Source organism: Sparus aurata, chromosome 12 (genome assembly GCF_900880675.1).
Source record: "Sparus aurata chromosome 12, fSpaAur1.1, whole genome shotgun sequence".
NCBI classification, from domain to species: Eukaryota; Metazoa; Chordata; class Actinopteri; order Spariformes; family Sparidae; genus Sparus; species Sparus aurata.
In genome coordinates, this window is record NC_044198.1 from 4,711,665 (window position 1) to 4,738,914 (window position 27,250).

The following is a 27,250-nucleotide window of genomic DNA, read 5'->3' on the forward strand; positions in this document are numbered from 1 at the left end:
TCATAACAGAAATTCATTTTTAAATGTTTTGCAAAACAACTTGAAGATTGCCTACGATGCTTCATTATCCCTGTGAGCTGCCCAGGAATCTGATTTTGACTTTAACACCATCCCACTTTATAAAATATATCAAAATCACATGTCAGTTTGGACAATTGATCTTTTAATATATGAATATACTTTGTCACAGTGTATTTACACATCATATAGCCTACCACAGAAATAGGCTGCTGTTTACATAAGAAACTTAGCACCTACTGATTTTAATATATGTGATAAACAGAAAGGCCTACTGGTTCTCAGTGCTTGTCCCTGTATGTAAACATACTACAGGCCTATATAATATATATACATTTTATATACCTACAACACATTACTATCATTATTATTATCATTATTATTTTACACGAGCAGAAAACATGTTTTATTATATGAAATCATATCCCCTCATGCTTGTCAGGATGCTGGAGCTCAGACTGACACCTCTCTCCCTCCCGTGTGTCTGAGCGGCGGGTGTCCTCTCCCTCTGCGTCTCCCTGCGTCCATCAGGACGCAGAGCTCCGCCTCGGATGCTGCTGCTGCTGTTTATCTGATTACCGCGATACAAGAGCCGCGTCTCCTTAAAGCGACACTCCGTCTTAATTAATGAGACTGCCGGAGAGAGACGCCGAGGATGCAGATGAAGGGAGGGAGCAGCATCCGGCGGCCACCTCCATCATCAGCCTGCAGGACGTCGTCGCTTCATTTCACCACCTCGAGGTTGTGAATCCGGCTGTAATCTAACCCCGCATGCCTGCAGAAAAACCTCCAACACCCCTCCTCCCTCCTCTGCTTTCTCTTCTGCGACTCATGGACTGTCAATGCGTCACAGTCGTTCTTCCTGCGCCTTTTCTTCCGCAGACGCGTCGCTGCCTCCTTGCCTCATATTTAGGTTGTGACGTCGGCTGTAAAAACGCGGCCCTCCGCTCCTCAGTCCTGCTCCACACATGGACTGTTTAGCCTTCATGGCTTCTGTTAAAAGCGTTCATAAATCCGCCGTTTGCGCGTCCTCGTTTGCCCGCCCGGCCTTTAGCATTTCAACGTGCCTGTTCGCCGCCAATGCGTTGCCGCTGCCGCGTAATCGCATCTGCTCTCCCTCCCCACATGGACTCTGAAATCTGCGTGAAGCGCGCGTCGTCCTCGCGTCTACGCCCTCGTTCCACCGCGGATGCGGTGCGCGTGGGTGCTCGCTGTCTCCTCTTCGTGGCCCGTCAGTGATCCTCTGGTCCGGGGGGGCTGGTGCCCGCAGAGACGCAGGATGGTGCGGATAGCCAGCGCGCTGGGGCTCGTCATGTTCAGCGTGGCGCTGCTCATCCTGTCGCTCATCAGCTACGTGTCCATCAAGAAGGACTTCCTGCTCAGCACCCCCAGATACGGACCTAATGGAGGATCCAGGCTGTCCATGTTCCACGCAGGGTTTCGGTGAGTCCAGGCCTGGCTGTAGAGCTGCAGACTGATCAGCTGAGTGTTTGGATTTGATTTTTAAATGTTGCAGCTGTGTAGGCCTTCATGCTGACGGGGTATAAAACCAGCTGTATGTATAGGTGTGTCCTCTAATGTGGCAAACCCTGATTGTTGATGTTTTGAATGAATGAATGTTATATTCTCATAAATGATGTTACTCCTCAGGAGGGCACAGACACAGAATCAGACTGAGATGAAGGCCTCTATCTGCTGTCTGAGGACTGACTGCTCACAGACTGAGCACAATTAGCATGATTTACTCAGCACAGGGCCTATGAACGTTTACACCCTTACACCCCAAATATCTTAGTGTTGTTCTGGCCTGGTTGTCTTTCTATGGACTCATTGTTCCAATAAGAGACAACTGTAAATCGACAGCATATGAATAGAACTTTGTGCCACCTACTGCTGGACTGATCGTTGATATTAGATCACTCAGCCAAATCTCAGCCTGATAAGGTTTTTTTTTTTATGTTCAATGTAAGTTTTAAAAATGACTTATTTCAACAGTATATGTTTATGGTATCTACTTTATTCTGTGGGAAAGTTTTTTTTTTTCCATCTGCACAAAAGTTGTGCACACCCACACCCATCCACCATCCAGCTCCACGGTCTTATTGCCACACTCCACTCTGACCTCAAACCTATCTAATACATTTGGGATGAAGTGGAACAAGGACTGTGAGCCAGACCTTATCACCAAACATCTGCGGTGGACAACGCTAATGCTATTATGAATTAATGAAAGCAAATCTCTGCAGCCAGATATAAAAAAAATCTCTATAAAAAGCCTGATAAACAGAAGTGTGGACGTGGCCACATACTTTTGCCTGTATTTATCAAGTCTAGAGGTATCTCCACACAACAATCTATACCTCAGTAGCAGCATTAACTTTAGCCTGGGCTTTAGCTCCAGTAGCTCAGTTCTTGTTTACCATCAACAAGTTATGAAACGTGGAGCTTCTGGTTAGAGATACCTCAACCCTGTGCTTAGGTGAAGGTGGGCAAAATCTGAGAACAGGCACTACGCACTGACAATCCCAAATAAAGCCTTGGTTGCTTTTTGGTGAGAGTTTCGCTTTAAATGAATAGTTTCACTTTTTGCAAAATGCACTTATTTGCTTTCTTGTCATTAGTAGCGATGTAAGTTTGACACTACCCTCTTGTCCAAAGACTGAAGTCAGGATGTGGTTAGCCTAGCTTAGCTCAGAGACTGGACACCAGGGGAACACCAAACTTGGCTCCAACATCTCTAAAACTCACTTTTTGTGCAATACATTGAATCTAAATTTAAATTTAATCGGTGTCATGGTGAGAGAGCAGCAGTGACTTCCTGGAGTCTCTGCTGGTAACCTCTCAGTGACGACAACAGTCCAGTCCCTGCAGCCAGCAGCTGTTCACCAAGAAACAGTGACAACACATAATTCCCTTTAAGACAGGGGCGTTCACTGAAAATTCAGAGAGGTCCAATTGTAGAAAATTTTACTCAAGCCAAGGTCCAGAACCTCATAATGCCTAACTTTGATTCAGTGCCATATACAGTATGTTGAAGTAGCCTGGTAGTTGTATCAATTACTGTGTGTCGACAACGACTGACTGTCAAATTAAATCAAGTACAATTCTATATATTTCTAGATGCTATATATATTTCAACAACATCATTGTTTTTTTCCATTGGACTAGATGGATTATTATAATAGATAAATGTTCCTTTTCTCATGTCAAATAAAAAAGAAATGGCTGCATTTTGAAATATAATAGGCTGCATAGTTATTCTTTCCCATGTATGCCCCATTCCTCCACTTTCTCTTGTTCATAGAGAGATGTGAGCTTCAGTGTTTCCTGCCAGGATACATTTGGGCTGTAATGGTTTCAGGGCCTTCCTCATACACATGGTTAGATGGTCATTGTGAGCATGAAACGATATTGTGTTTGAATAGTGTTATACAGAGTGGGTGCCTTAGTTTTTGGTGCTCTAATTTTAGATTTGAGTGGGTATGTTTGCTCAAAAGACTTGTGCATCATCTCATAGTGGCGCTTCACATTGTTGCTTTCAAAAATCACCATGATATCAGAACATATGAGACATACTGGTTTTGGCTTGCTGATGGGACTGATGATCTTGTAAGAGTCCATTCTCGATTAAAAGCTCTGTTTTCTGCCGTACATTTTTGTCTCTTTAGAGCACCCCATGACTATTGACACACAAGACACACAATGCGCTGATTTGATTGGCTTGGTAGCATCACCTGAGATGATTTAAAAAACATGCAGTTGGTCTATGGGTTTCCAGGCAGCGCTAAACCAGTAGCCTAAAGGCTGTAAAAGCTGCACCAGTTGATGTCAGAGATGCTAGTTGTTTCCCCTACATCTAGTAGTAACACCTGCTACACTTACTAACACTGCTGCTTCTACACATAGGTTGCTGTAGTAATGAGTCTTAAACCCTGAAACCAGTTAGCAGGTTTGCACTTCCAGTTCTCTCGTCTCAAAGTCAGTGTTTTGACCAATAACATGAAATATTTTTTATTTAAAAAATAAACCTATATAATATAAATTTTATTTCATTTTTCTTTGAAAAAAGGCATGAAACATGTCGTGACATGCCAAGCCAACGCTGCCTCTGATTGGCTTGCCCTGGCAGTTCTCAAATGCTTCACAGAGTGGGTGGTTCTTTGTGCCAAGGAAGGCAGTGCTCATATGGCACAAGCACGTCATGGACAACCCTCCCGCTACCACCGATGCGCCCCCGAACGTGCCAGCCTAACCACGGCCATATTTGAGCATGTACATGTTGGATATAGATGCATCTACAGACAAGACCTACGTGTTCACATGGGAGCCCTGCAAGCCGAAAACAACAATAATTTTGACTTTTTTCGACTTTTTCCTCTCGAGTTGAGAGGCATATTTCTTCTGGCATGTGAATTTTTTGTAGGCTATTATATTTTGTTTCACATGCACCATATGTTGATTTATTTAACGCTGAGTTAAATGAGTATAATGAGTATAAGTAGTTGCTAAAGCTACTTTTTTTAGTAGTAGTTTTACAAACTACATTTCTCCAGGGGTAGAAATGTAGTTTGTTCAAACTACTGCCAGGCTGAACTACATGTAGTTTTACAAGTTACGCTTGCAAAGTAGTCTCCCCAACACTGTCGGCCACATTGAACATCAAGATGTTGAACACAGAGACTCATCTACTCATTTGTCCATCTTTACAGGCAGACTTCAGTTACAAACTATTCAGTCACTCACTTTACGACTTGTAGGTCAATTTATAGAAAACCTAGATAGTAATCGTGTAGTAAGAAACTTAGTAGTGGTGATGTTTAAGTCATGTGACCTTGATGTAGTCTGTTTATAGCCTAACATTAGCTTTTTACTGCTAGAGATGATGAACAAAACGTGTATGAGTCATAAACTTGTGTTTGACGGCAAAAATCCAAAATTGACTTCAAATTAGACTTCCTTGCTCCTTTTCCTCCTGCGCTTCCCCCTTCAGTACTACTAGTCATCCCTACTATTACCAATACTATTATGCCTACTGTTACTACTGCTGCAACTACATACAGCTACCGCTATTGTATACTGTCATAACTACATATTGCTACAATTTTCCCACTTAGTATACTAATATTTTGTCTCTTCTATTAATACTAGAAATTCTTAATCACACTACTCTTGTACTAATGCCTAACTAACAACTACAAACAACTATAAAGTGTTAATTGTCATTTTTACTGGTATAACTGTTGGTATTACTACTACTATTACTAGCAGCTATGTGTCAGTTTACATGTTGGCTAAAGTTTTTTAACCAATGCCTGAATTCAGAGCGACAGACAGTCTTTATCATTAACACACCACGATGAAGACGACTCATTTAATGAAGAGAGTAAACTTCTGTGCTTAACTAATAAACCTGACATTTACATCAACTTCCTCTACCAGACAACAGAAGACAAAAGCCACTGATGCCCTTATTAAAGAAGCGCTTACTGTTACTGCTACTCCTTCTTCAAAACATATTCATCATTAAAGAAAAACATCTGATCACAATATCCCAGCAGAGTCGGTTCAGGTTTTCTAACAGGCAGCAAGGATGTTATTAATATACACAGTTTAATACGGCAGACAACATCGCAGCTCTCATGTCAATGGTGGATGACACTAATTGGACTGATTAAAAAGAAAATAAATAGGACAACTTTTCCATGGTGAACTGGTCCAAATGTAGTACATGTCAGTGAGAGTGTGCATCAGCCTGAAGGAAAACAGGGCATCTGTCACTTAATCCCACAGCTGTGAACTAGATCAGCTCATTAACTCACAGCTCTTCTGTCTCCTTCAGTCCATGTATTGCCATGTTTCCAACCAATTTAGATATTTGCTTGAAAAAGGTTTCAGGAATCCATTTTTGAATGTGATATAACGTGGGCTAAAGGCTTTTAAACACATTTGTTTCCTTCCATTATGTATTTGCCTCAGATTTAACGCCAACTTCATTTGTATTAAGCGAGAAACTGAGAGCAGCAGAGTGTGATGTAACAGTGTTGTTGTCTAACCGATGTACAGGCTTTATAGGGCTTTGGTTCTCATTCGCTGGTTTATTGTTAACAAAGCTGTGTGTCTAACCTGACGCGGGAAACTGTTTGTAAAAGGGCAGGCACTTATTGTCTTTTACCTCTATCGCAGGCTAACTTCTACCAATCAGGTCAACAGTAGGAGAGTGTCACCACTGGGGGAGTCTGCCTGATAAATCAGCCACTTACTGAAGCCTGTCAAGAGTGAAAACTGTTGTTCCATGGAGAAAAGCCTTCAGTGTTGTCATTTGCTCTCCTTCCAATGAAGAAACGCTCTCCAGTTCTGATATGACTGATGCTAGCAGCATCAATGCTAACCTCTTGAGGAGCCACCATTGTTTTCAAATGAGCAGTCACTTCTCGCGCTGATCATCACACCTGAATGACACCCGTAGCCAAAAGTAGTTCCTCATAGGACGCTGATTGTTCCAAACAAATGTGGTTCTGCCCTTAGTGCATAGGTTGGCAAGATGGACTGCTGAGATCACGTCATCTCGCAAATCTATCTGCCTCTCAAGGTAACTGTGTGCCTGCGTACCTCCAGAACTACTTTAGCTGGTCAGATCCTCAGTGTGTGTTTGTGAGTTGTGTTTACACTTGAGCTTAATGCATTTTACTTCATCTGATTCCTGTCCAGGTTTCAGTAGGGTCACTGCAATACAACTCCATGGGAAATGATTCAGTAAATCTCCGTTGTCTGACATGTTGGGTCAGGTTTGGAGTGTGATGCTAAAACAGCGTCATTCTGATGAAGGTTCTGGAGGCCAGCGAGCTGTCCTTGGATCTGATTTATTGCATGAGAGCCAAATTCATTTTTCTACCACCCGTAATCATTTTCCGCTTTGCCCGCCATCACCACAGGCCAAGGTTATGCTCAGAGTAGACGTGAAGGAGACCGGCATTTTGAAGAAAAAACACTCTGCTGGTGCACAGATCTAAATGTCCTGCTTTCCTGTTATGGAGTGAGAGTTTATCATCAGGAACATGGTGGTTTAGGGAAATACTTGTTTTTTGCTGTTGTGCAGCCAGTGGATAGACAGGGTGTTCATCAAGCAAGTCAAGATCCAGAGGATACATGTTAATGGTAGTGGACAGTGAAGAATTTTGTTTTGCTATCAGTTTAAAATTATTCAGAGGTAAAGATGACTTATATGTTGTTACCTACAATATACTGGCAGGGAAGCTCACGCAAAAGTCTACAGTCTGAATGTAGCTGTCACTGTACAAATGACTTTCTGTTATCTGTTTTTGTGACAAACTGTAGAACTTGTATGAATGAGCGTTAGCTGTCTCTTCATGTTTAAAGGGAAAAAAAGAGCCTACAGCCACCCTAGTGGCGCTTTTATTCCCTTTCCACCAATGTGAACCAAGTGCTATTAAATAAATAGTTATTTTAACCTGTGAACCACCAATTTGCTTTTTCATGGGCCAACCTCCGTAGAATCATATTGTTGTGTGACTGTATACATCTCCAATTTCCCGGCATTATGGGGAACATGGTGGCAGCCTATACCGACTTTATACAAGTGTTGCTCCTAGCTTTGCATGCTTACATTCGCATCCAAACATGACTGGTCCCACAGATTTGTGCTGCTCGTCTGGATTGGTTCGTGGACTGCAATTATGCTCAAAAAGAAATGTAATAACCTTCCAGATTCTGATTCTTTGAACCCTGAATGTAAGCTTATAATGTGAGCCTTTAGCAAGCTATCTAGCATCGACTGGGCTGGTATCAACAAAAGACTTTCAAAATGGATCTAGACTAGACACTACACTAGCTCTGGTTGTTAAAAATGACGGTCATAAGGTTTAGTTGGTCCTTGGTCACAATAATGGTTTTAATAAGCACCGTTTTGCCAAAACTCTTGAACTAATTTTCCTTGTCGAGTGCCAGCTCTTTGGCTGTCGAAATGCTAAGTACTGTTTTGAGAAACTGCCTTGGTGGCAAAAGGGGTGTATGAACCTGTACGCAGGCCGCAGGCTTATGCACCATATTAGTTTAGCATGTTAGCAATTTTTTTTTACATCAGATCATCCCATAGTTGTTCAGATATTTCACTCAAAACCAAAAACATGAACTTAATGGTGACACTAGAGAAGAAGTTAGCATATCACCACAGTCATTAGGATTCATCCACTGGGGACAATGAATGTCTGTACCAAATAAATGACAATCCATCCAGTAGTAGCTGAGAGATTTCACTGGATGAGTGACCTTTACAAAACCTTCTTGAAGTGAATTTTGTAGTGTACATGAACCCTCCAGTGGTTAAGAAAATGGCACTTTGCTACTATGATAAATAATTAAGTTTTATAAAGTTAAGGTGACTAACATTCTTGGTTTTTCTCATTTTGTCTTTCACATTTTATCATAAGTGTATTCAATTATCCATTGCTGAGCGACTAATTGTCTTTTACTGTGCCCAGTTGTTGGAATGTTGTGTTTTTTTTATCAGCACTGGGATACAACTAAAATGATGACTTTTACTCAGAATTCTCAAGTATTTCATTGTTATGAAAATAATGATACAGAGTAAGTATTTAAAATGCACTGTACTTATGCATGCCGGGCCTTTAAAGAGTCTACGTTCGGTAATCCTTTCTTTCAGTTAAATTTCATCTTAAAGTCACTGGTGCTGATTAAGGTAAGAGTGAGTTTGTTTTTGTTTTGCATTCTTCCTGCAGCGAAAGGCCGCCTCGCAAACCCGACCTGAGGTGAATACAGAGTTCTGACATTTGGATCAAAACACAAGGATGTGCTCTGTCTATACTTTGTCTTTATATTAGTATTTTTATTTTTCGAATGGAATCTATCTATCTATCTATCTATCTATCTATCTATCTATCTATCTATCTATCTATCTACCAATCGATCAATCTATCGCCTGACTCTCAGCAACAAACCAAGTGTGCGCGACTTTGTTTGAATTTGTTGAGAGAACTTGCTGGTTTGAATTTTTTATTTACATTTTTAAACCATCAGCATCTTCTGCTTCAGCTGGGTTTGGCTGCGTTGAAACCTGCAGCCATCTAACTGTTTGTGTCACGAACAAGATACAAGACCCTGAATTTTCTCTGAAGCCTTTTGGGTGGTGCAGTGTTGGGTTTGTAACATCATGAAATAAAGAATTAAGATGAATCCTAAGTGTAAAAACAACATTTTGTAATTATATTTCCAATTTTTCTCAGATGTCCTATGTTTGTCACAAAAGAATAGGGTGTCACACTATTAAATCACTTTATATTTATATTATGACAGACAATTTGTAATGGCTGAAATTTTAGTTAAAAATAAATGACATTACCACAGAGTAGGAAGAAACAATAGTGTTGATTCTATGTTGAAGAAGTATACAGTATATAGACTGTTGTGTTGCAGAGATATCTATTGATGTTAGCAGGCTAACTAATTAGCCCTAGCTAAGTCAGAGCTGCTGTAAATCACCTCCCTACTATATCCCCTGTTTTTAAACTAACCTCTGCCCACAGTAACTCCCCATGTTCCGCGGATGTGATCTGGGCAGACTCAAGTCGGCCAATTAGCTAACAAGAGCTAGTAAAGCTAGCAAAAATTATAGTGAGCAGCAGCAGAGTTTAAGTTATCTATCATGATTCTTTAATCTTAATCATAGTTATTGCACATAATAATTCACATAGCATATAGTCCTTTCTATATTGTCTCTTTTCTCTCTTATCTAAATCTTTTTTTAGTATTTTTTAGTATTTTTAAGTCTTGTACTTATTGTATTTCTGTATGTCTGTCTACATGCTACTGTCACAAGTGAATTTCTCCGATGTGGGAAAAATAAAAGTCTAACGTCTTAGTTATTTTCCTCTGCACACAAGATAATAACTTGCACACAGGTTGTAAATAATATGTGTGAAACCTGGAATATTTTGAAATGTCTAACATTTAGTTTTGCTAGAAAGTAAATCCTTTCCCCGACTACAGTTTGTAATCAGTCGCTATTACATGCTGATCCAGATTCAGCACTGCACCTCTCTGGCTGAACCTCGCTGTCCACAAAGATGGCGGATGCTGCAACAACAAAATAAAGCTTCTGGCAGTCTGACTGCATCAGATCAAGGTCAAACAGTATTTACACATACTTTTAAAGGTGTGTTTTAGACTGGCCAGGTATTACAGAGGTGGAGTTTGCCATGCAGGACAGTTAAACTTACACAATGGTTGAATGACGGGAGAAGCTTTCAGTGCTTGATGATTTTGAAAATCTGTGGAATCAGAACTCTAAATTGTCCTCATGGAGTCAACTCCACCTTTGTTGTTCATTCAAGATGGACCAAACTTAAATCTACATGCAAATACTATTTGACCAGTTTGTCTGTCATAGCAGAGTCTTGACCTGAAACCTTGATATTTTGATGTTTATTCAAAGGCAGAAGAACAGCATTAAAGAGGCAAGTTCTCTCTTGAAACCATCTTTTTAACATTGAGGAAAGTAATTTTTGTTTCTTGTCAGAGTCAGATGGGAACATCGGTTTCATCTCTGTGTATCCAGTACAAGAAGAGATCCAAAATGCCTTTTGCCTGGCTCACCAGAAAGACTTGAAGCTAGTGAAAACTGCCTGCTTAAATCCACCAAGAGGGGAAAAAGAGACTGTTTGGTTTTCATGTAGTCTTGTTAGATAGCTAGCTAGCTGTAACTAGAGGTTAACTAGGGCATCTTTGAGTTTACCATCTTTCCACCATGTTTTTATGGCCCATTCAGACACATTTTCATTTGATCTGTTCATGTCTGTTGATCTAATTGATTTAAGTTTTTTCCAATAGACCCCCTCCACAGCAGACATTTTGACTTGTCAAAGCAGGAAAAGCACAGGTGGAATTTATAACATTAATGGTGGTTTCGTCCTATTTTGGTAAGCTATTTCCAGAGCTCTGGTGCATGTGTACTTACTTTCATGACTTATTTGGACACTTAAAATGATGTGGTCATCATTAATGGTTTTTACTCACACCTGTGCTTTTGCTGCTTTGACAAGTCAAAATGTCTGCTGTGAAAAGGATCTATTGTGAAGCTTTTCGGTCCCCCTCGGATATCAAAAATGAGCTAAAAGGTTCCAGAATGACAAGGATATTCAAATCCCAGGCTACATCTGATTTTTTCTCCCACCTTGAAAGACACTAAGCATTATAACCATCCAGTCAAATTATATTTTCAGTCAGTGTTTTTCAATTCACAAGTCAGTGAAATGTCCAGGTTCCATCAAGTTCATCAAGCCTGATATGATCGAACTCTAACTCCATTACCCGCTAGCCAACATAAGCTACACTTTCAACATATGCTAATGCTAATGTTCAATTTTCTGCTGTCACAGGTATATGCTAACAAGCTAGTTACAGCTCCATCCTGTAGTCAGCTGGGTTTTCTTAGCAGTAGAGTTAGGACACAGTTCAAACCTGTGTCAGTTCTATGAGCAAAGAACCTCTGAGATGTTGTGTGCTTTCACTAAAGCCAGCAGTTGTTGTTTAGCAAATCACTCCACTGCTAACTGCTACCACAATGTGTCACTTGACATTAGTATTTCTACAGATGCTCCATAAACATGATACAGGCCAATCAGATCAGTTTTGGAGTCATGGAAAGATATGTTATGCTATCAATTTTCTACTGTTTCCACTCTCCGTGCTAAGCTAGGCTCAACACTCCATGGACCTTTTTCTGTACCGATGACATTGACATCTATTTTCTCAAATGACTCTGGGCGAGACATAAATCGTTGCTTTTCCAGGACATGTGGACTAAATGCTGTTCTAGTGTGCAGAGGAAGTCATTCTACCAAGAGACAGTACCATGGACAAGAAAAGCACAAATGCATTAAAAATGTCAAGGTTTCCATGCAAAAATCAGGAATATATCTTTCAAGGTAAAATAGCAAATCTCCAGGTTAATATTGGTATGAATTTTTCGAAGAGTTGAGGCTTCTTGCACTGCAAAAACAGTGTTCATCTTATCAAGTACATTGACCTAATGTTACCAGCAGGTGACATCATTCGATTTCTCAGTTTAAATGACTTGAAAAGCAGGAAGCAAGGCATGAGTTCAAACTGTGGAAAGCTGTTTCAAAACCAAGCTGAAAGGATAATAAGTACATGCAATCAAATCTGGTTGAAGGGAAAATATATTTCACTTCACATCCAAAGTCTCAAATGAACTATGAATAACTTGCTAAGATGGACAGAATTTCTGCAACAGTTTGGCCTTACTGCTCATTTCCCCACAGTACACTGGGATGATTTATATTCTTGATTTCAAAGAGGCTGAAGGCTGCTTTTACACTGAGCTGATAGTGTAAATGAAACTGGCTGGATATGTTTATATAATGCAGCTGGTTCCCTAATTGAATGAAATGCTCTCTATTTGGTGAATGGCTCCACAAACACTTGCACATTTCAATCAGCTTTTCTTGGGGGCATTTTAGTTAGGTAAAGAGATAAAGCAAAAATATAAGTAATCATTTAGAGTATAACCTAGCTGGAGCTCTTAAGAGAACAATGTAGATTTTTTTTTTTTTTACATTTCGGGTCTAATTTTTATGGAAATCATTTCTACATCAAGAAACACTTGCAGTCAGACGATCTCTCTCAAAGTTTCCAGGTATTTCCACTCCTCGGTGTAAGATGTCTAAACAAAGCCAAGCAAACCAATTAAATCTTATCGTATCTTAAAAATGTATTTTAATGCAGTGAAAAAGTGAATGGATGAACTCCATACTTTCAATTTCTCTTGGTAAGAAACATGAAGCACAAAATAGTGTGAAATTTGATCCGCGATTTGTTATAGAGGTTTCCTTTGCAAAACGTATGCTCGTGAATTTTTGGCAGGTGGTTTCAGTAATTTGTCTAGATAAACTGGCTTGTTTACAACCTCTCTGATTGCCTGACTGCTTTTGTTTCCTGGCCTGTCAGAAAGATTCTCCTGTAATTGTTTTCAATGCACAATGTTTTGCACTATCCACAAACCCTTTTTTAACAAAAGAACTAAAATGCTCCTCAAAACATCTTGAAGTGCAAGTGGATGAAGCCGAATTTCTCCAAAGACTGAGCTAACCCCCGTCTCTCCATGTCCTCCTCCTCCTCCCTGTCTGTGTAGCTCCCAGCTGGCGATGAAGTATCTGGATCCAGCTTTCTCTCCTCTGACCAACGCTCTCAGCGAGGACCTGCAGAACTCCTCGAGATGGAGCTACAACAGCACTGCTTTTATACAGCTGAAGTAGGTTACACACACACACACACACACACATACACACACACACACACACACACATTCTCTCTCTTTCTGTGGACACTTTTTGATGGTCCTGAATGCTCAAAGTGGTTTTAGGAGTGAGCAACAGCTTTTCTGTGAGCAAAAAGCACTTCAATATCATGCAACAAAAGATGAGGCATGGAACATTTTAGAGAAAAAGTTATGTAGAAACAAGATGGCTTGTGATGTTGTTAGCATTATAGTTGGGGTTCAAAAGCATTTTACTGAATCTGACTTGGATCAGAGGTTGGATCTGAGAACCAGAAGAAATGCGGCGGTAGTGACTTGTCAGTCACATGGTAGACTATGAAAAAAAATTCTAAAACAACACAGAGTTATCATTTATTCTGTGTTGTGGAAGTTTACAGTAAGGATGCAGTAATGAATAATATTGTCTTTTTTGCCTTGCAGAAATGAGATTTCTCAGTACATCGACATCCCCCACAACTTCTCACTGACACGAGGCTCAGTCCGAGTCGGACAGCTGATGCACTATGACTACTCCAGCCACAAATACGTTTTCTCCATCGGTGAGAACTTCCGCTCCCTCCTCCCTGATGTCTCACCGATCCTCAACAAGCACTACAATGTCTGCGCCGTGATCGGCAACAGTGGCATCCTCACCGGCTCGCGCTGTGGCCCCCAGATCGAGAAGTTCGACTACGTCTTCCGTTGCAACTTCGCACCAACTGAGATCTTTAAGAAGGACGTTGGACGACGGACCAACATGACAACCTTTAACCCCAGTATCCTGGAGAAATACTATAACAACTTACTGACTGTGCAGGACAGGAACAACTTCTTCCTGAGTTTGAAGAAGCTGGACGGTGCCATCCTGTGGATCCCAGCATTTTTTTTCCACACGTCAGCCACAGTGACGAGGACGCTGGTCGATTTCTTTGTGGAACATCGAGGTCAGCTCAAGGTCCAGCTGGCCTGGCCCGGAAACATCATGCAGTATATCAACAAGTAAGACACACTGAAACACTGCAGTACATTCACAACAAAGACCCCATCTCCACCTGATAATAACCTGTGATCTGTGGCAAGATATGTTATCTGAAATGTATTCCACCACTGTGATCAGATCTCAATATGCGAATTAGGTAAGTGGAGCCAGCAGGCTTGTCAACTAATAAGGTGTGTCCCAAGTCTGGGGGCGCATGCAGGTGGGTCCATTTGGAACCGCATGGCATGAATTATGTCATCAGAGGGAGTATGAGTAAGGGTTGTTGTTGTTGTTGTTATGGGTGCGTAGATGTGTCCATGTGGCCTCTACGTTGCCAAAAAGCTATGAAATACGCCTGCGCATGTGTGTAATGCGCCCTCAAAGGGAACTCAAAAAAGTAGTATAAACTAGGGGTGTCGCAATTTCCACCTCTGCTTACTTACAGGACCAAAGGGTTACCACAGTAGACTCCAGCTGCCCTTCCAGACACTTGTCCTGTTTGCACTAAGCAAATCAGCTGACTGTGCTGGAGGAAAATGGACCATACCAGAGGAAACTGATTTTTTCAGAGTTGTTGGATTTATTTTCTTTTTCAGACATCTTTTATCGGGACAGTTTTGAGAAACCAAACTTGAACTCACCTAACCCTAACCTGCAAAAAGCCACCAGGATAAAGTAAATCTGTTGTAAAATATCTTTTACAAGAATTTGAATATTTGAATGTCTTTCTGCTGATCTCTACAAACCCAGATGCAACAGTCTAGGAATGTCATAGCAGTCAGTGCTGAAAAAGTTTCAATTGAATTGAATCATGATTTTAAAATCAAAAGTCGATCAAATCATGGATTTGGTGAATTGTGACAACCATAGTATTAACAAAACTACTAAATGTCTGTTGTGTCTGCAGCTGTCTGTGTTTGTGTCCGTTTGGGAGAATATTCCAGCCCCTAATGTTCCTTTTGCTAAAAAGAGCTTGTCTCCAGCTTTTTGCTAGGCTTCCTTAAGATAGCAGGCACAGTTAGGTAACCTTTTAACTGATCTCATTGCATTCTGCACGTATTAACACCTGCATTAACATATCATGTGTGTATATATATGAATAGATCAAAACACACATTGGTCTGAATAGTTTAACGCTCACAAATATTTAGTTTCACTTCCAAAGAGGCTCAGTAGTTTCCTTCACTGCTGGGCATTGCACTTTTTAGCAAACTTTTAAGTCAAACAGGGGGCAATATTGGATTTGTTGAGGACTATTCAAGTCGTGGATTGATTCAGATTTAGTGTTATAGTGCTTCCAGCTGCAGGACTGTGACTTTGAGATTGGGGTAAAAAATGTACATATGTGCTAGTGCACATGCATGTCAGTAGTATGGCTCATTGATGTGTTTTCAGTAGTTTTAGAACCATAATGGAGCTCTATGGCTCCATGGCTATGATGATAATGGAGCGTTGACCTTATGCTTATGTGTTAACATTATGTGTCATTTCTCCTCTGTGGTTTGTGCTGAATACATTTTTTATCATTTCATCATTTTTGCTTGGATAGTGTTTACTGGCAACATATTTTCCAGTGCAGAGAGTGTTTGTATGTACAGTAGGTTACATGCATGTGGTTGGTAGTTGATAGTCTTTTCAGACTCCTGTGCCTCTTTTTTATTTTCTGCTTGTCAAGCAACACTCGCACACAGTCAGGCCCCATTTACACCAGGTCAGGATGGTTAGTGCTGTCTCCTAAAGCAGGTGTACCATGTGTCAGACTGTCTGTTTCTCTCTTTTTCTCTGTGTCTCTCCATGTTTAAAATGTCAACGTGTATCGCAGTCCTATTTGTAGAAGTTTGTGGAAACGTGTGGTTGTATTGTATTGAGCTTTACTCTATATGGCAAAGAGGAGATTTAGGCTCCAAAGCCGGATTATAAGGAAACTGCTATTTAGTGAAAGGTATGGCACAGAGCTGTAGCTGTGTGTGTGGAGAAGGATTTAGGTCTGGTGCTTAGTGTTGTAGCAGCAGAAAAGGCTGCTCGTACAGTACCCTAATCTTCACCAATCCCATTAAAAGTACCTGCTCTGGAAGAATTACCACGTTTAAGCAGCTCAGACAGCTTTCAGCACCTCAAGGACTCTTGGAAATGCTTTTGTTGCGGCCAGTGTGGAGAGTTCCCCCTCTGTGAAGCTGCAGAGCAAGACTATCTGCTCAGATTGGTTTATTTTTTATTTAACAATATCAAGTCACTGATATCAACAAAAGTTAATTCAGATTTTTTGAGAATGACATATAGAAATGTTTTTTTGTCACACAGATACATACAGTGCCTAGTCCTTAATTTAATTCATGCATTGTTTTTATTGTTTCACAAAAAGATGAAGATGGAGTAGCTTATTGTTAGGACTGACTGAATCTAAAATTGATGATGACGGGATTTCTGCTGGGGTCTACACCAAATGACCATGTTCCCTGATGTAGGGAGAATAAAAATTGTAGGTTGAGGCATCTCTGTTGCACCCCAATACCTTATTTATAATAGTATGTTGTGACACATTTTACTTTTACCAAAACCTTGCAGCTTATACAATTTGGATATTACACCAGGCCATATCATGATTTCAGTGTATTTTAATAAATTGTTCAGCCCTCCTTGTGGTTTAATAGCTCACAAATTAAGCAGAATATTGATTTTCACAGCACCAGTTCCATCAGTGCAACGAGGGAGACATGTCATACTCACCGCTCTACGTTGGTTTTTCATGCCAAACCATTCACATTCCCACTCGCTCATGGAGTCCACTCTGTTTGTAGTTACACTCACAGCTTAATGAAGAGCCCTTCATTAAGCTGTAGAGCAGTGGCAAGCTTTGAGACAAACTTCTCTCTCTCTCTAGTGGATACCTAGGGTAAAAACAGGAACAGTAGTACCTTTAAGTAACTACAGTTTCGTAATACTTAACACTCAAATGAAAATGTCCTCTGTTTTCTAGACTCGAGATGGGTGTATTGGATCCAAAATACAATGCGACCTTTTAGTTGTTAAGTTCTTTGACAATATTAAATGTCTACCTAAGTTTGAGCTGCTTATGTCTGTAAAAGCGTTGTCCGCAAGGGTGTAGCGTTATTTGTTTAAGTACTGGAGCAGACGTAAGATGCGCGTGGGAGGGCATGCATGCACACAGTTACAATAAGTCAAATCTCTTCAGGCTTTTGATTTCATATTTGACGGTGCATTGTAAGTCTTAAATGGTAAATGGACTCGTATTTCTACTGCGCGTTTCCAGTCTACTGACTGCTCAAAGCCGCGTTACAACACTTGTCAGATTTATCCATTCGCACACATTCATACACTGATGGACGCCATCCAGCTGCTCATCAGGAGCAATTTGGGGTTCAGTATCTTGCTCAAGGACACTTTGACATGCAGCTAGGAGGAGTCAAACCAGCAACCTTCTATCCTAATGTTTCTGTGCTGCATCTTGCGATGAGTCTCGCGCTGACCTCTGAACTTTTACAAAGTTTGAAGATGCTGTGAGGAAGCAGCAGCATAAAAGCATCACTCAACCAAGCCCCCAGGAAGTAGGTTGGGGTTTGAAGCCAATTTTCGTGGTGTAACTACAGCGTTGAATTTTAGCTGTTCCAAAAAACCAAAGCCTCTTCATCGTTAAGAATTATTTTTAGCTTGTTATACGTGGGGGGAAAAAAAGATTCGCAATGACCACTGGCATCTTTTAAGATAGAACATTTTCTTGCATGTTACTCAAAGCATGACTGAATCAGTCAGCACACCTTAAATGTCAATATGACATCTTTGACCATTCCGTTTGTTTTTTGTTGTTGAGAAGTTTTTGGGCTCTCTTTCAAGACATATGCTTGAGAGATGATTGGATCTTCAAGTGCTTAGATTATTATAGTATTTGATCTTCAGTCGGATTATGCAAACTGTGAACGTTTCATTTCCTCACTTCCTCACAGAAAAAAAAGTGGCAGAGTGGCGCACTGGTGCGCCTGGCAGCACTACACCTATGGTCATCCATGACGTTGCACATGATCAGTAAAGGTACGTGTCCACAGGGGCATCATTTGACGCGAGGGCACGTGACGTTTTTAAGCTTTGCACGCCTGTCCAAAACAAGCTACACCCTCCGATAACTATGTAAACACTCATTGGCTGCACCTGATCAGACGAACGCCAGTAATTGACCGCTGTTCTAAGATTTCCAACCAGACCAACACTGCAGCTCTTTTAGTAACTTTTTCTTATGTAACATAAAGGCATTATAGGCAAGAAATAAGTAATGCAGTTGCAGAAGCTGTCCTTATTTTAACTCTGGATAGTGTTTCACAAGTTTCCAGAAGCAATGCGGTGGACGGATTTGCATTCAGTAGCCAGAATACAACTTAATGTAAATAAGGAGTGGGAAACGCGTCGCCCTGTCTCTCATAAAGCTATTCTCCGCTACCAAAAATCATTCCACAGCTTTCTACTTAGACAATGAATGGGGATCCAGTGGACACGTACCTTAAGTCGGCTTTTATATCGACTCTCTGTTGTAGGATTTTAAAAACCGACTTCCTCTCCCCACTTTTTGATTTGTGATGGCCACTATTCTTGCAGATACTCGACTTGGACACACAAACAAGTGGAATTGGGTAGATAGAGGGTGTAGAGGGTTGGTTTGAGACTTGCACTAGTACGACTACTACTTAAAATCCTACCAGAAAATTGAAAAACTATCCTCTTTGAGCGGTAGGAAGGCTTTCATTGTTAAACATATAGACAGGAAGTGTTGAGTTTCAATGACATTAGCTCTACAATGAGCAAAAATTGCTGAGTAGAAGCAATCTCAGTTAATTAGTGAATGATGACTTCTTTTGAAGCAGTGAAACTATGTGAATGTCTCAGGTTTTTGCAAAAAGGAACCAAATGCCAGACTCCATGCAGTCAGACACTAGAAACAGAAAGTGAGCTTTAATGATGATAAGCTGAATCCAAAAACTCACAGGTGAAAAAACTAAGAAAACAGGCACGCAAATCCAAGATCTAAGGAAATACAAATGTACATAAAATAAACTCATATTTAAAAAAATAAAGAAGAAAAAAAACTAACTAAGAAGCGCAGGTTACACAGCCTGCAAATGCAGATGTCACAAGGGGACCAAACACATGTGAACTGACAACTGAAAGAGTCAAACACATCAACTAAACACACAAGGAGTGACAATCAGGGACAGGCGAAACAAATTGGGACAATCACAAAGGTGGGAAAGAGACACAGAAAGGAAAGGAATATATGTATATATATTTACACATATGAAGAACCTCTTTGACCAAAAACAGGGAGCAAATAACCCAAAACCATGACAGAGCGGCAAGTATAACATGACTATTGTACTGATGGAATTAGTGCTGTGTTAAGTATTGTAAACGCGGAGGAAATGTTGTGTTAGCATTAATGGCAAACAACAAAAATTAAATACTAACTAAATATATGATAATACTGGGAAAATACAAATTCTGTCTCAACTATGAACCTGTTTTAAATAAAGGATTGTTCTCTGCAGATAACCCTAACCCTCTGCATTTAACAAATTGCCTTTTTCTAGCTGACACAAGTTACAAAAATCATGACCGGATAATATAAATGAAATTAAGCCATGTCAATCCCTAATCAATCGCCTAAGAGCAAACTACCCTGCTGGAAAAAACAGCATAGACTAGCATAGCTGGTGACCAGCAAGACTAGCGTATGTTGTGTTTTGGTGCTGGTATGTTGATGATGGGATGCTGGTGACCAGCATGGGATGCTAGATGCAGGATGCTGGATGCAGGAGTATGAGGAGGAGTGAAGTTGGCTGTGAAAGTCCAAAACAGGACACAGAGTCAGTGAGGTTGTCACAGTACACCACGTTTATTGAACACAAGCTTCAACCCTTCAATTTTGGGCTCATTTGAGGACACCTGAAACAAACTGTAAATACTGCACTGAATATACAGAAATATAAATGGAACACTTTGTTTTTTTGCTCCCATTTCTCTCACAAGTTGAAGTAAACAATTTTATAATGTGTTTCTTTTTTTATGTACACAAAATAATTACTTATTTCAGATTTTGAGCACACATTTGTTAAAATCCAATAAGATAAGCCATCCACCTGACAGGTGTGGCAAACCAAGATGCGGACTGAACTGCATGGGATGCTGGTGATTGGATGCTGGTCACCAGCATACCAGCACTAAAACACAACATATGCTGGTGTTGCTGGTCACCAGCTCAGCTGGTCTATGCTGGTTTTTAGCATGGGATGCTGGTGACCAGTTTCATCTGCAACTTCACCAGCAAGACTATGCTGGTAGGCCAGCATAATTAATGGGACTTGCTGGTGGACCAGCTTCATCATGCTGGTCCACCAGTTAAACCAGCACCAGACCAGCATAGACCAGCATGGAAATCATGCTGGCCTATGCTGTTTTTTCAGCAGGGTAAGCAGCAGAGTCAACATTAAAGGGTTGCATCCAGGTGTTTTACCCTGAGTGACTCGACATATTTTTTTAAATGTAATACTCTTTTAATACATATTTGTTTTTGTTTTTTTACTTGTACTCAATAGCTACTGGAAAACCAAGCAGCTGTCGCCGAAGCGCCTGAGCACTGGCATCCTGATGTACACACTGGCATCCTCCATGTGCGACCAGATCCACCTGTATGGCTTTTGGCCCTTTGGCTGGGATCCGAACACGGGTAAGGAGTTGCCGTACCACTACTATGACAAGAAGGGCACCAAGTTCACCACCAAATGGCAGGAGTCCCATCAGCTCCCTGCTGAGTTCAAACTCCTCTATAAGATGCACACGCAGGGACTACTGAAACTCAGCCTCTCCCACTGCGCTTAGGCCTTAAAGTGCAGCAGGTACAGTGCTTCGCGAACGTTTCCACAGGCCATAGATGTCCAGATGACGAGGCAGACAAGGGAAGGATTCATGTTCTTTTGCCAAAAGCAATGTCCTGGCTTTAATACTGAGTTGGTGCAGTGGGTACTTAAACTGTTTTAGTCTAAGATCCCCAAGCAAAAACCCATAAAACTGAGCTTAAGATGAACCATTTGTGTGAACCACAACAGCTCAAGAAACATTTAATTTCTTTCAGAATTTAAAGGACTGCATTACGTTTTTTGGAAAAAGTGGCTGCAGCTGGACTTGTAGGCAGCGTTGTTCTTCACAACCTCAAATTGCTTCATGGTGTTTTTATCTCTCATCACTCTTGGCACTACAGCTATAGATCAGCAGATTGACTGTTTAAAGGCAAGGCTGTATCAGCACTTATTAAAGATGGCAGATCCCATCTTTTCCATTTTAATGAGACTATTGTTTTGATGCAGCTCGGGTCCTGATGCAGAGGGCCATGGCAAAAATATGTGTGCACATTTCTCGTAGAATTAATCATAGCGAAAATGATAGTCACTGATCATTTGAAAGAGTTGAATGAGCCTTCATTTAATTAAATTGTTACTCAAACTGTTTATCCTGGATTGTATTCATTGTGTCACTAGTATATGAAGCAAGACATGACCACCAACATTGGCCCTTTTTTTAACACAGTGCTGCTTCCGGTCTAAACTGTTTGACAACAGTGGCAGAGATGCCTGAACATTTCTTAGGCTAGGATCAGACTACACAGACTCAATCACATTTCCAAGCTTTACGCATACCCCACAATGTCGAGGGCCCCCTTGCCAATCACAACAGAGTTACAAGGTGAGGATGAAATTTCCCACCGTGAAATAGGACAACTCTTCAAGACCCTGATATGTCATCAGTTGTAATAATTGCCTTTTATGTAAACAGACATGACAGGACATTTCCAGTATTCTTCACTGTGGTGATATCTCTAATGGTGAAAATCCTGATAGAGAAAGAAAAGAAGGGACAAACACTGCTTCATTATTTGGGCACTAGCAGTGCTTTATAGGCTACTATGCTCCTACCCTGTCAGTCTACATTATTGAAATACATGTAAATACAAAAATGACTGTCATGCACAGATCAGCAACAACAATAAAACATTAGAAAATTAGCTAATTAGCGACTGAGACATCAGTGAGCTAGTAGACACTGTTTTATGTGATTGTTGTTTTGCATCTCTATCCCAACAAGAATCAGGATAACCTACCCCTGGGCTTGAATGTGCAAAATGGAAGGGTAGAGCTAAAATGGAAGGGCGAAGGTTGTATTGGGATTAGACCTTTCAAGATAGTCACCGTGTCACATAAGGCTAGTCATAAACTGTCCACTTGTAGACATCATAGCAACACTATGATACACTCCCTCCAATTTCCCATCTCGTCAAACACTTGGTGAAAGACGACAGAAACCATTGTCGTGTTCTTATTGTCAGAACATTTTTAGGTGTCCAAGATGCTACATCAGTTGTCTTTCACACTGCAACGGATTAAACTAGCAACTGATATACTCTACAGTGAGTTTTGTTCCCCACTTCCCACGTCTAAAGGGTTGGGCCGTTATTTGGCAGATTTTACGTAGTCTGATCCCAGAAAGAACAGAAGGAGCAGTTGAGTCCAAAATTAACTTAAATTAATGATAGATTAGTCACTTTCATAGTCATTAAGTGACTAGTTCATATACACTCTTGATCTACATTTATTCTTAAAGTTCCATTCGCTGAATTTTTGGCTACATGGGAACAGCAGTCCGAGTTGAGGATGCAACATTGACACGTTAACAGCTTATAGAGTTGTTTCAAATATGTAAACAAGCCCTCTATTTAGACATGAAGCAGAAAGAGAGTGACATCATCATTTCAGTTGTTTTTGTGTCCACCTGATGAATGTAACTTACTTTTACTCTCTTTAGCCCCGTCACCTCCTGAGAACAATACCTGGCTCGTTAGCTGCTAGATTCTTCTCTTTCTTCACCAGCAAGTAGCTCATTCTGTCTGCCATTTGGTGCTGGGAAAGTAGTGTGCATTGGCTTTGTTAGAGCTTGTTTACTAAATGAGGTTTATACAGTTAAACACGTTTTTCCAGCAACAGCTAGCACAACCATAATGTGCAAGGAAATAAGACCGAGTCAACTTGTGCATCCCTGAGACATCTTTAATGTCTCAAATAAGTCTGTGGTTAACATAAGCTCAAGATTTCCATGAAGATTTATTTATGTTTTGTTCATAAAGTTCTGTCAGTAAATACCCCACATGTGAAATTTAAAGTGTTAATGTGACTTAAAAACAGCAGTTTCTAATAGCAAACTGCATTTACACAAAGTTACTTTTTTTTAAACTGGTTTCTGTTAGAGTGATGTACCATAAAGAGTTTGACTAGATTTTATCCAGAACTACTGGGAGATATTTCATTTCCTAAGATTGCGAAGGAATAACCTACTCTATTCTTCCTCTGATTGGTATACCCTAACGCAAACCAGTCATCATCCCTCATGACTCAACCTAACCAAGCATCCAACCAAGGAAACAAGTACTAGCCAATCATAAGCAGAGTAGGGCAGGTCATTCCTATGCAATCATCGGAAAAATACATTGATGGAAGGCACATTAATTCTTTCTTTTAAAATTGCTTCATTGTAAATCCTTAAAATGCTCTATATGATTGCATTATCAATTGACGTGGCAGGATTATGAATATAAAAGAGGCAATGACAAGACGCACCTCTGGTCTCCTGCTATACCCCATCCACCCTGACCTCTTCACCTTTAGTTTCTGCCCTGCTACACAAAGGGCACACTCTTTTCTGCATTGGAACTGCAGATTGGCATTGGCCGTAAACTATGCTTTGCTAATTGAATATGAATTATTAGATAAACAGGGCTGGAAAGGAAATATAGATGACTGTAATCACAAATATTAACCTTCGAACAGAAATAAGGGGACATGACAACTGCTGTCATGTTGAAAAGAAGATAATAACGATTCTAATGTGACTATTAGATGTTTCATTTGTTAAGAAAGAAAAGACCTTGAACTGGAGTTCCACTTCACACTTATGGCCATCATGAGACAATGTGACAAAGTGGAACCTAAGATAAAAAAAATAAGCAGGTATTCTCGTAGCCATAAATTATTTATATATTATAATACAACAATACAAATCGTTTGGTTCATTACCTCAGTCCTTCTGTTCGTAACATCATTTTAGAGTTAGGATTGAATCAAATTATTTTGGCTAAAGTAAGTTATGGTTTTGACTATGTTTTCCATGAATATTAATGATTAATGGCTAAATACATCCGGGTTGAGTTAAGAGTTTTTGTAGTTTGGTGACAACTTTTTTGGCCCTCTTGGCATTGCGTACTGTGCTTTTGTCAACTCAGGTTTTTGTGAATGGGTACGGTTATACAAACTACATTTATGGCTTCTTTGGTCTGTGTTTGTGTGCTTATGGAGGAATTTTTGTGGTATGTTAATGTTTTTCAAGTCCATCAAATTTGTATCATGTGCAGTTAATTAGTATCACTAATTTGAAATGCTCTGTGATCTTTGTTGTGTTTTTGTTGCTACATAATTGTATCATGTCCTGAAATGTCCAGATTGTTCCACTTATTGCAATTTGGTATTTGCATTTGGGCATTCTCCTCAAAGAAGCATAAATAACACACCTTGGCCCCCAAGCCACCAAACATTTAAATGTGAATTTGTTACCATGTGGTAACTTGGTACATTTAGTCATTTTCATCTGTTTTTTAGGCATATCAAATGTCAAGTGGTGTATTTGGCATGTGCATTTATTTATAAGGGAGTGACTCTTTTTTTTCCAAGTGTTTTCATATTCGCTGCAAAATGCTAATGAGACAGTGAAAATGGGACTATTTTTGTAATGTGTATGTGAATTTGAGCTGTCTTGCATTTTTCTTTTTTTATATATATATATTTTAGTCTTCTACAATTTCATTCCAACATGATATATCTATGACTTGAAATGTGATATTTTCAGGACTTTGACAAAAAGATTGTGGGCGTGAAGGTTAAACAAACTATTTAATAAACGGTAGTAATGATGTTATTTTTTGACTTGAGCACATTACAACTTTTTAAGGTCAGTAGGATGTACCTCTATATAATTTTTGTCTTCTTTTGTCACTTTTTATTTATGTTTTATAAATACCATAAAACGTAAGTGTCAGGTTACATTTTTCAAGAATGTATTTTTTGCATTGCGAATGATACTGGCCTCTGCCATATCCATATATATTTAGAGATCACTCTATGAGGAGTAATATATACTTAAACCACATTAAGATATAGACAATAGGCTCTAGATTAACAAACATGTTTTATCCATCGAATACTTGAAAGAAAATATATATCTACTCTGTATTTATTTAATCATTAAGTCATTAAAATGAATGAAAATATCAGTTTGACAAAGTGAATCCTGTCTTTTTTTGTGTGGATGCTAAGTAATTAAATCATGGTGTTTATGCTGTATGTACATTCTTGTGAAGACTCATGTTTTATCATATCTTAGTAAGTTATTGGATTTAAGTTGAAGCACGCACTGGACTCATTATACAAACAGAAGAAGTAGCCAAAGTACAGGAGCTGTATGTGTTGATCCTGAGGGCAAATATGATCAAATTGTGTTTTTTTGGAGAGTTGATAATGGCCAAAATTGGGAAATATGACAGTGGCACATCCAGTAATATGAGTCAATACAGTGCCAATGTAGGTGCTTACATAGAAATGTGTGCAGATGTTTTAATGCATGTCATACACCACCAATGTGTGCTGCCCAAAAGAATTGTCTGTCCTTTCAACACAATATCACTTTTGATAAAGTTGTTGAAGTATGTCCAGTAACACAGGGTACATCAATAAACTAATAATTTATTTCTTTATTATAATTTTTTTTATAATAATTTGACTTCTTGTTCATTTCCCTTGGTTGTCTTGTAATAACTCAGTTTGAACAGGAACTAGATCAGACCTAAAAGGTGAACACATTATTCCCCTGGTCTGGACAAAATGTATCCAAGTTAAAGCGATAGTTCGGGTTTTTTGAAGTGGGGTCATATAAAGTACATATCTATAGTCGATCTGTTCCTTACCGTAATTGCCGATCAATACAGCCTCAGTTTGGAGAAGCAGAGAGTCGCTCCAGCCCAGACGCTCAGCTTTGTACTGCAGTGAATGGAGGCCAGATGCAAAGCGAATTTTAAGCACCTAAAACAAGGCCCACCTAAAAAAATCTATAACAGTTCAAGTGTACGTTATATAGAGAAAATTCAAACCGCTTTACATCGCCGTCAGACCGCCCTTTCTTTTGGCACTACATTTTCTCAACTGTAGAACCTCCGTATCCCTACGCATTAGCGCAACTGGGCCTCGCAGATCACCTGTTTGGGTCAGAGTTTGAGCGGTAGGGATACGGAGGTTCCACGGTTGAGAAAATGTAGTGCCAAAAGAAAGGCTGGTCTGACAGCAATGTAAAGCGGTGTGAATTTTCTCAATATAACATACACTTGAACTGATATAGCAACTGGACAACAGGTGATTTGCGAGCGGCGCAGTTGCTGGACGAGAGGTTTACTTTCGATAAAAACGAAACTTAACAGACTGTAGAACCTCTGTATCCCTACACATTTTGCATACAAAGCTGAGCGTCTGGGCTGCAGCGGCTCTCTACTTCTCCAAACTGAGGCTGCGCTGATCGCCGATTAATCGACTGTAGATATGTACTTTATATGACCCCACTTCAAAAAACACGAACTATCTCTTTAAGGTGCCTAAAGCTAACCACCAGGGGTGGTCATGATAACCTATATTAGAAAATGAGTGTGTGCACGTGTGTGTGTGTGTGTGTGTGTGTGTGTTTATATTATCAACAGTAAACAAGGATCTGTCAACATTGCACAAGGACATTTCATGTCAACAATCTTTGTCTAATCTGTTCTATATTAATCTTCTAAAAAAAAAAAATCCTTA

The 27,250-nt window shown here is 40.0% G+C and overlaps 1 protein-coding gene across 3 annotated transcripts; it reads left to right on the forward strand.

Moving 5' to 3' along the window:
* The first annotated feature begins 476 nt into the window (after nt 1–476).
* On the forward strand, nt 477–25,693 carry st8sia3 (ST8 alpha-N-acetyl-neuraminide alpha-2,8-sialyltransferase 3). 3 transcript variants are annotated; one of them, XM_030435820.1, is made up of 6 exons: nt 477–1,461; nt 8,775–8,804; nt 13,205–13,324; nt 13,772–14,329; nt 18,272–18,356; nt 20,909–21,038. In XM_030435820.1, exons 1-5 carry the CDS (start codon nt 1,208–1,210, stop codon nt 18,333–18,335), a joined length of 1,026 nt encoding a protein of 341 aa, XP_030291680.1. In that variant the 5' UTR covers nt 477–1,207; the 3' UTR covers nt 18,336–18,356; nt 20,909–21,038. The 3 variants fall into 3 exon arrangements, with proteins under 3 accessions (XP_030291680.1, XP_030291678.1, XP_030291679.1); XM_030435818.1 differs by lacking the exon at nt 18,272–18,356 and having other exon boundaries at nt 20,909–25,693; XM_030435819.1 differs by lacking the exons at nt 8,775–8,804; nt 18,272–18,356 and having other exon boundaries at nt 20,909–25,693.
* The last annotated feature ends 1,557 nt before the right edge of the window (nt 25,694–27,250 follow it).

Bases quoted from the DNA above. Each gene is read 5' to 3' on its own strand.
- st8sia3 (XM_030435818.1), top strand. From the start codon at position 1,208: ATGCGGTGCGCGTGGGTGCTCGCTGTCTCCTCTTCGTGGCCCGTCAGT. The intron at 13,325-13,771 runs GTAGGTTACACA...TTTGCCTTGCAG, and splicing joins ACTGCTTTTATACAGCTGAA to AAATGAGATTTCTCAGTACA. The intron at 14,330-20,908 runs GTAAGACACACT...TGTACTCAATAG, and splicing joins ATCATGCAGTATATCAACAA to CTACTGGAAAACCAAGCAGC.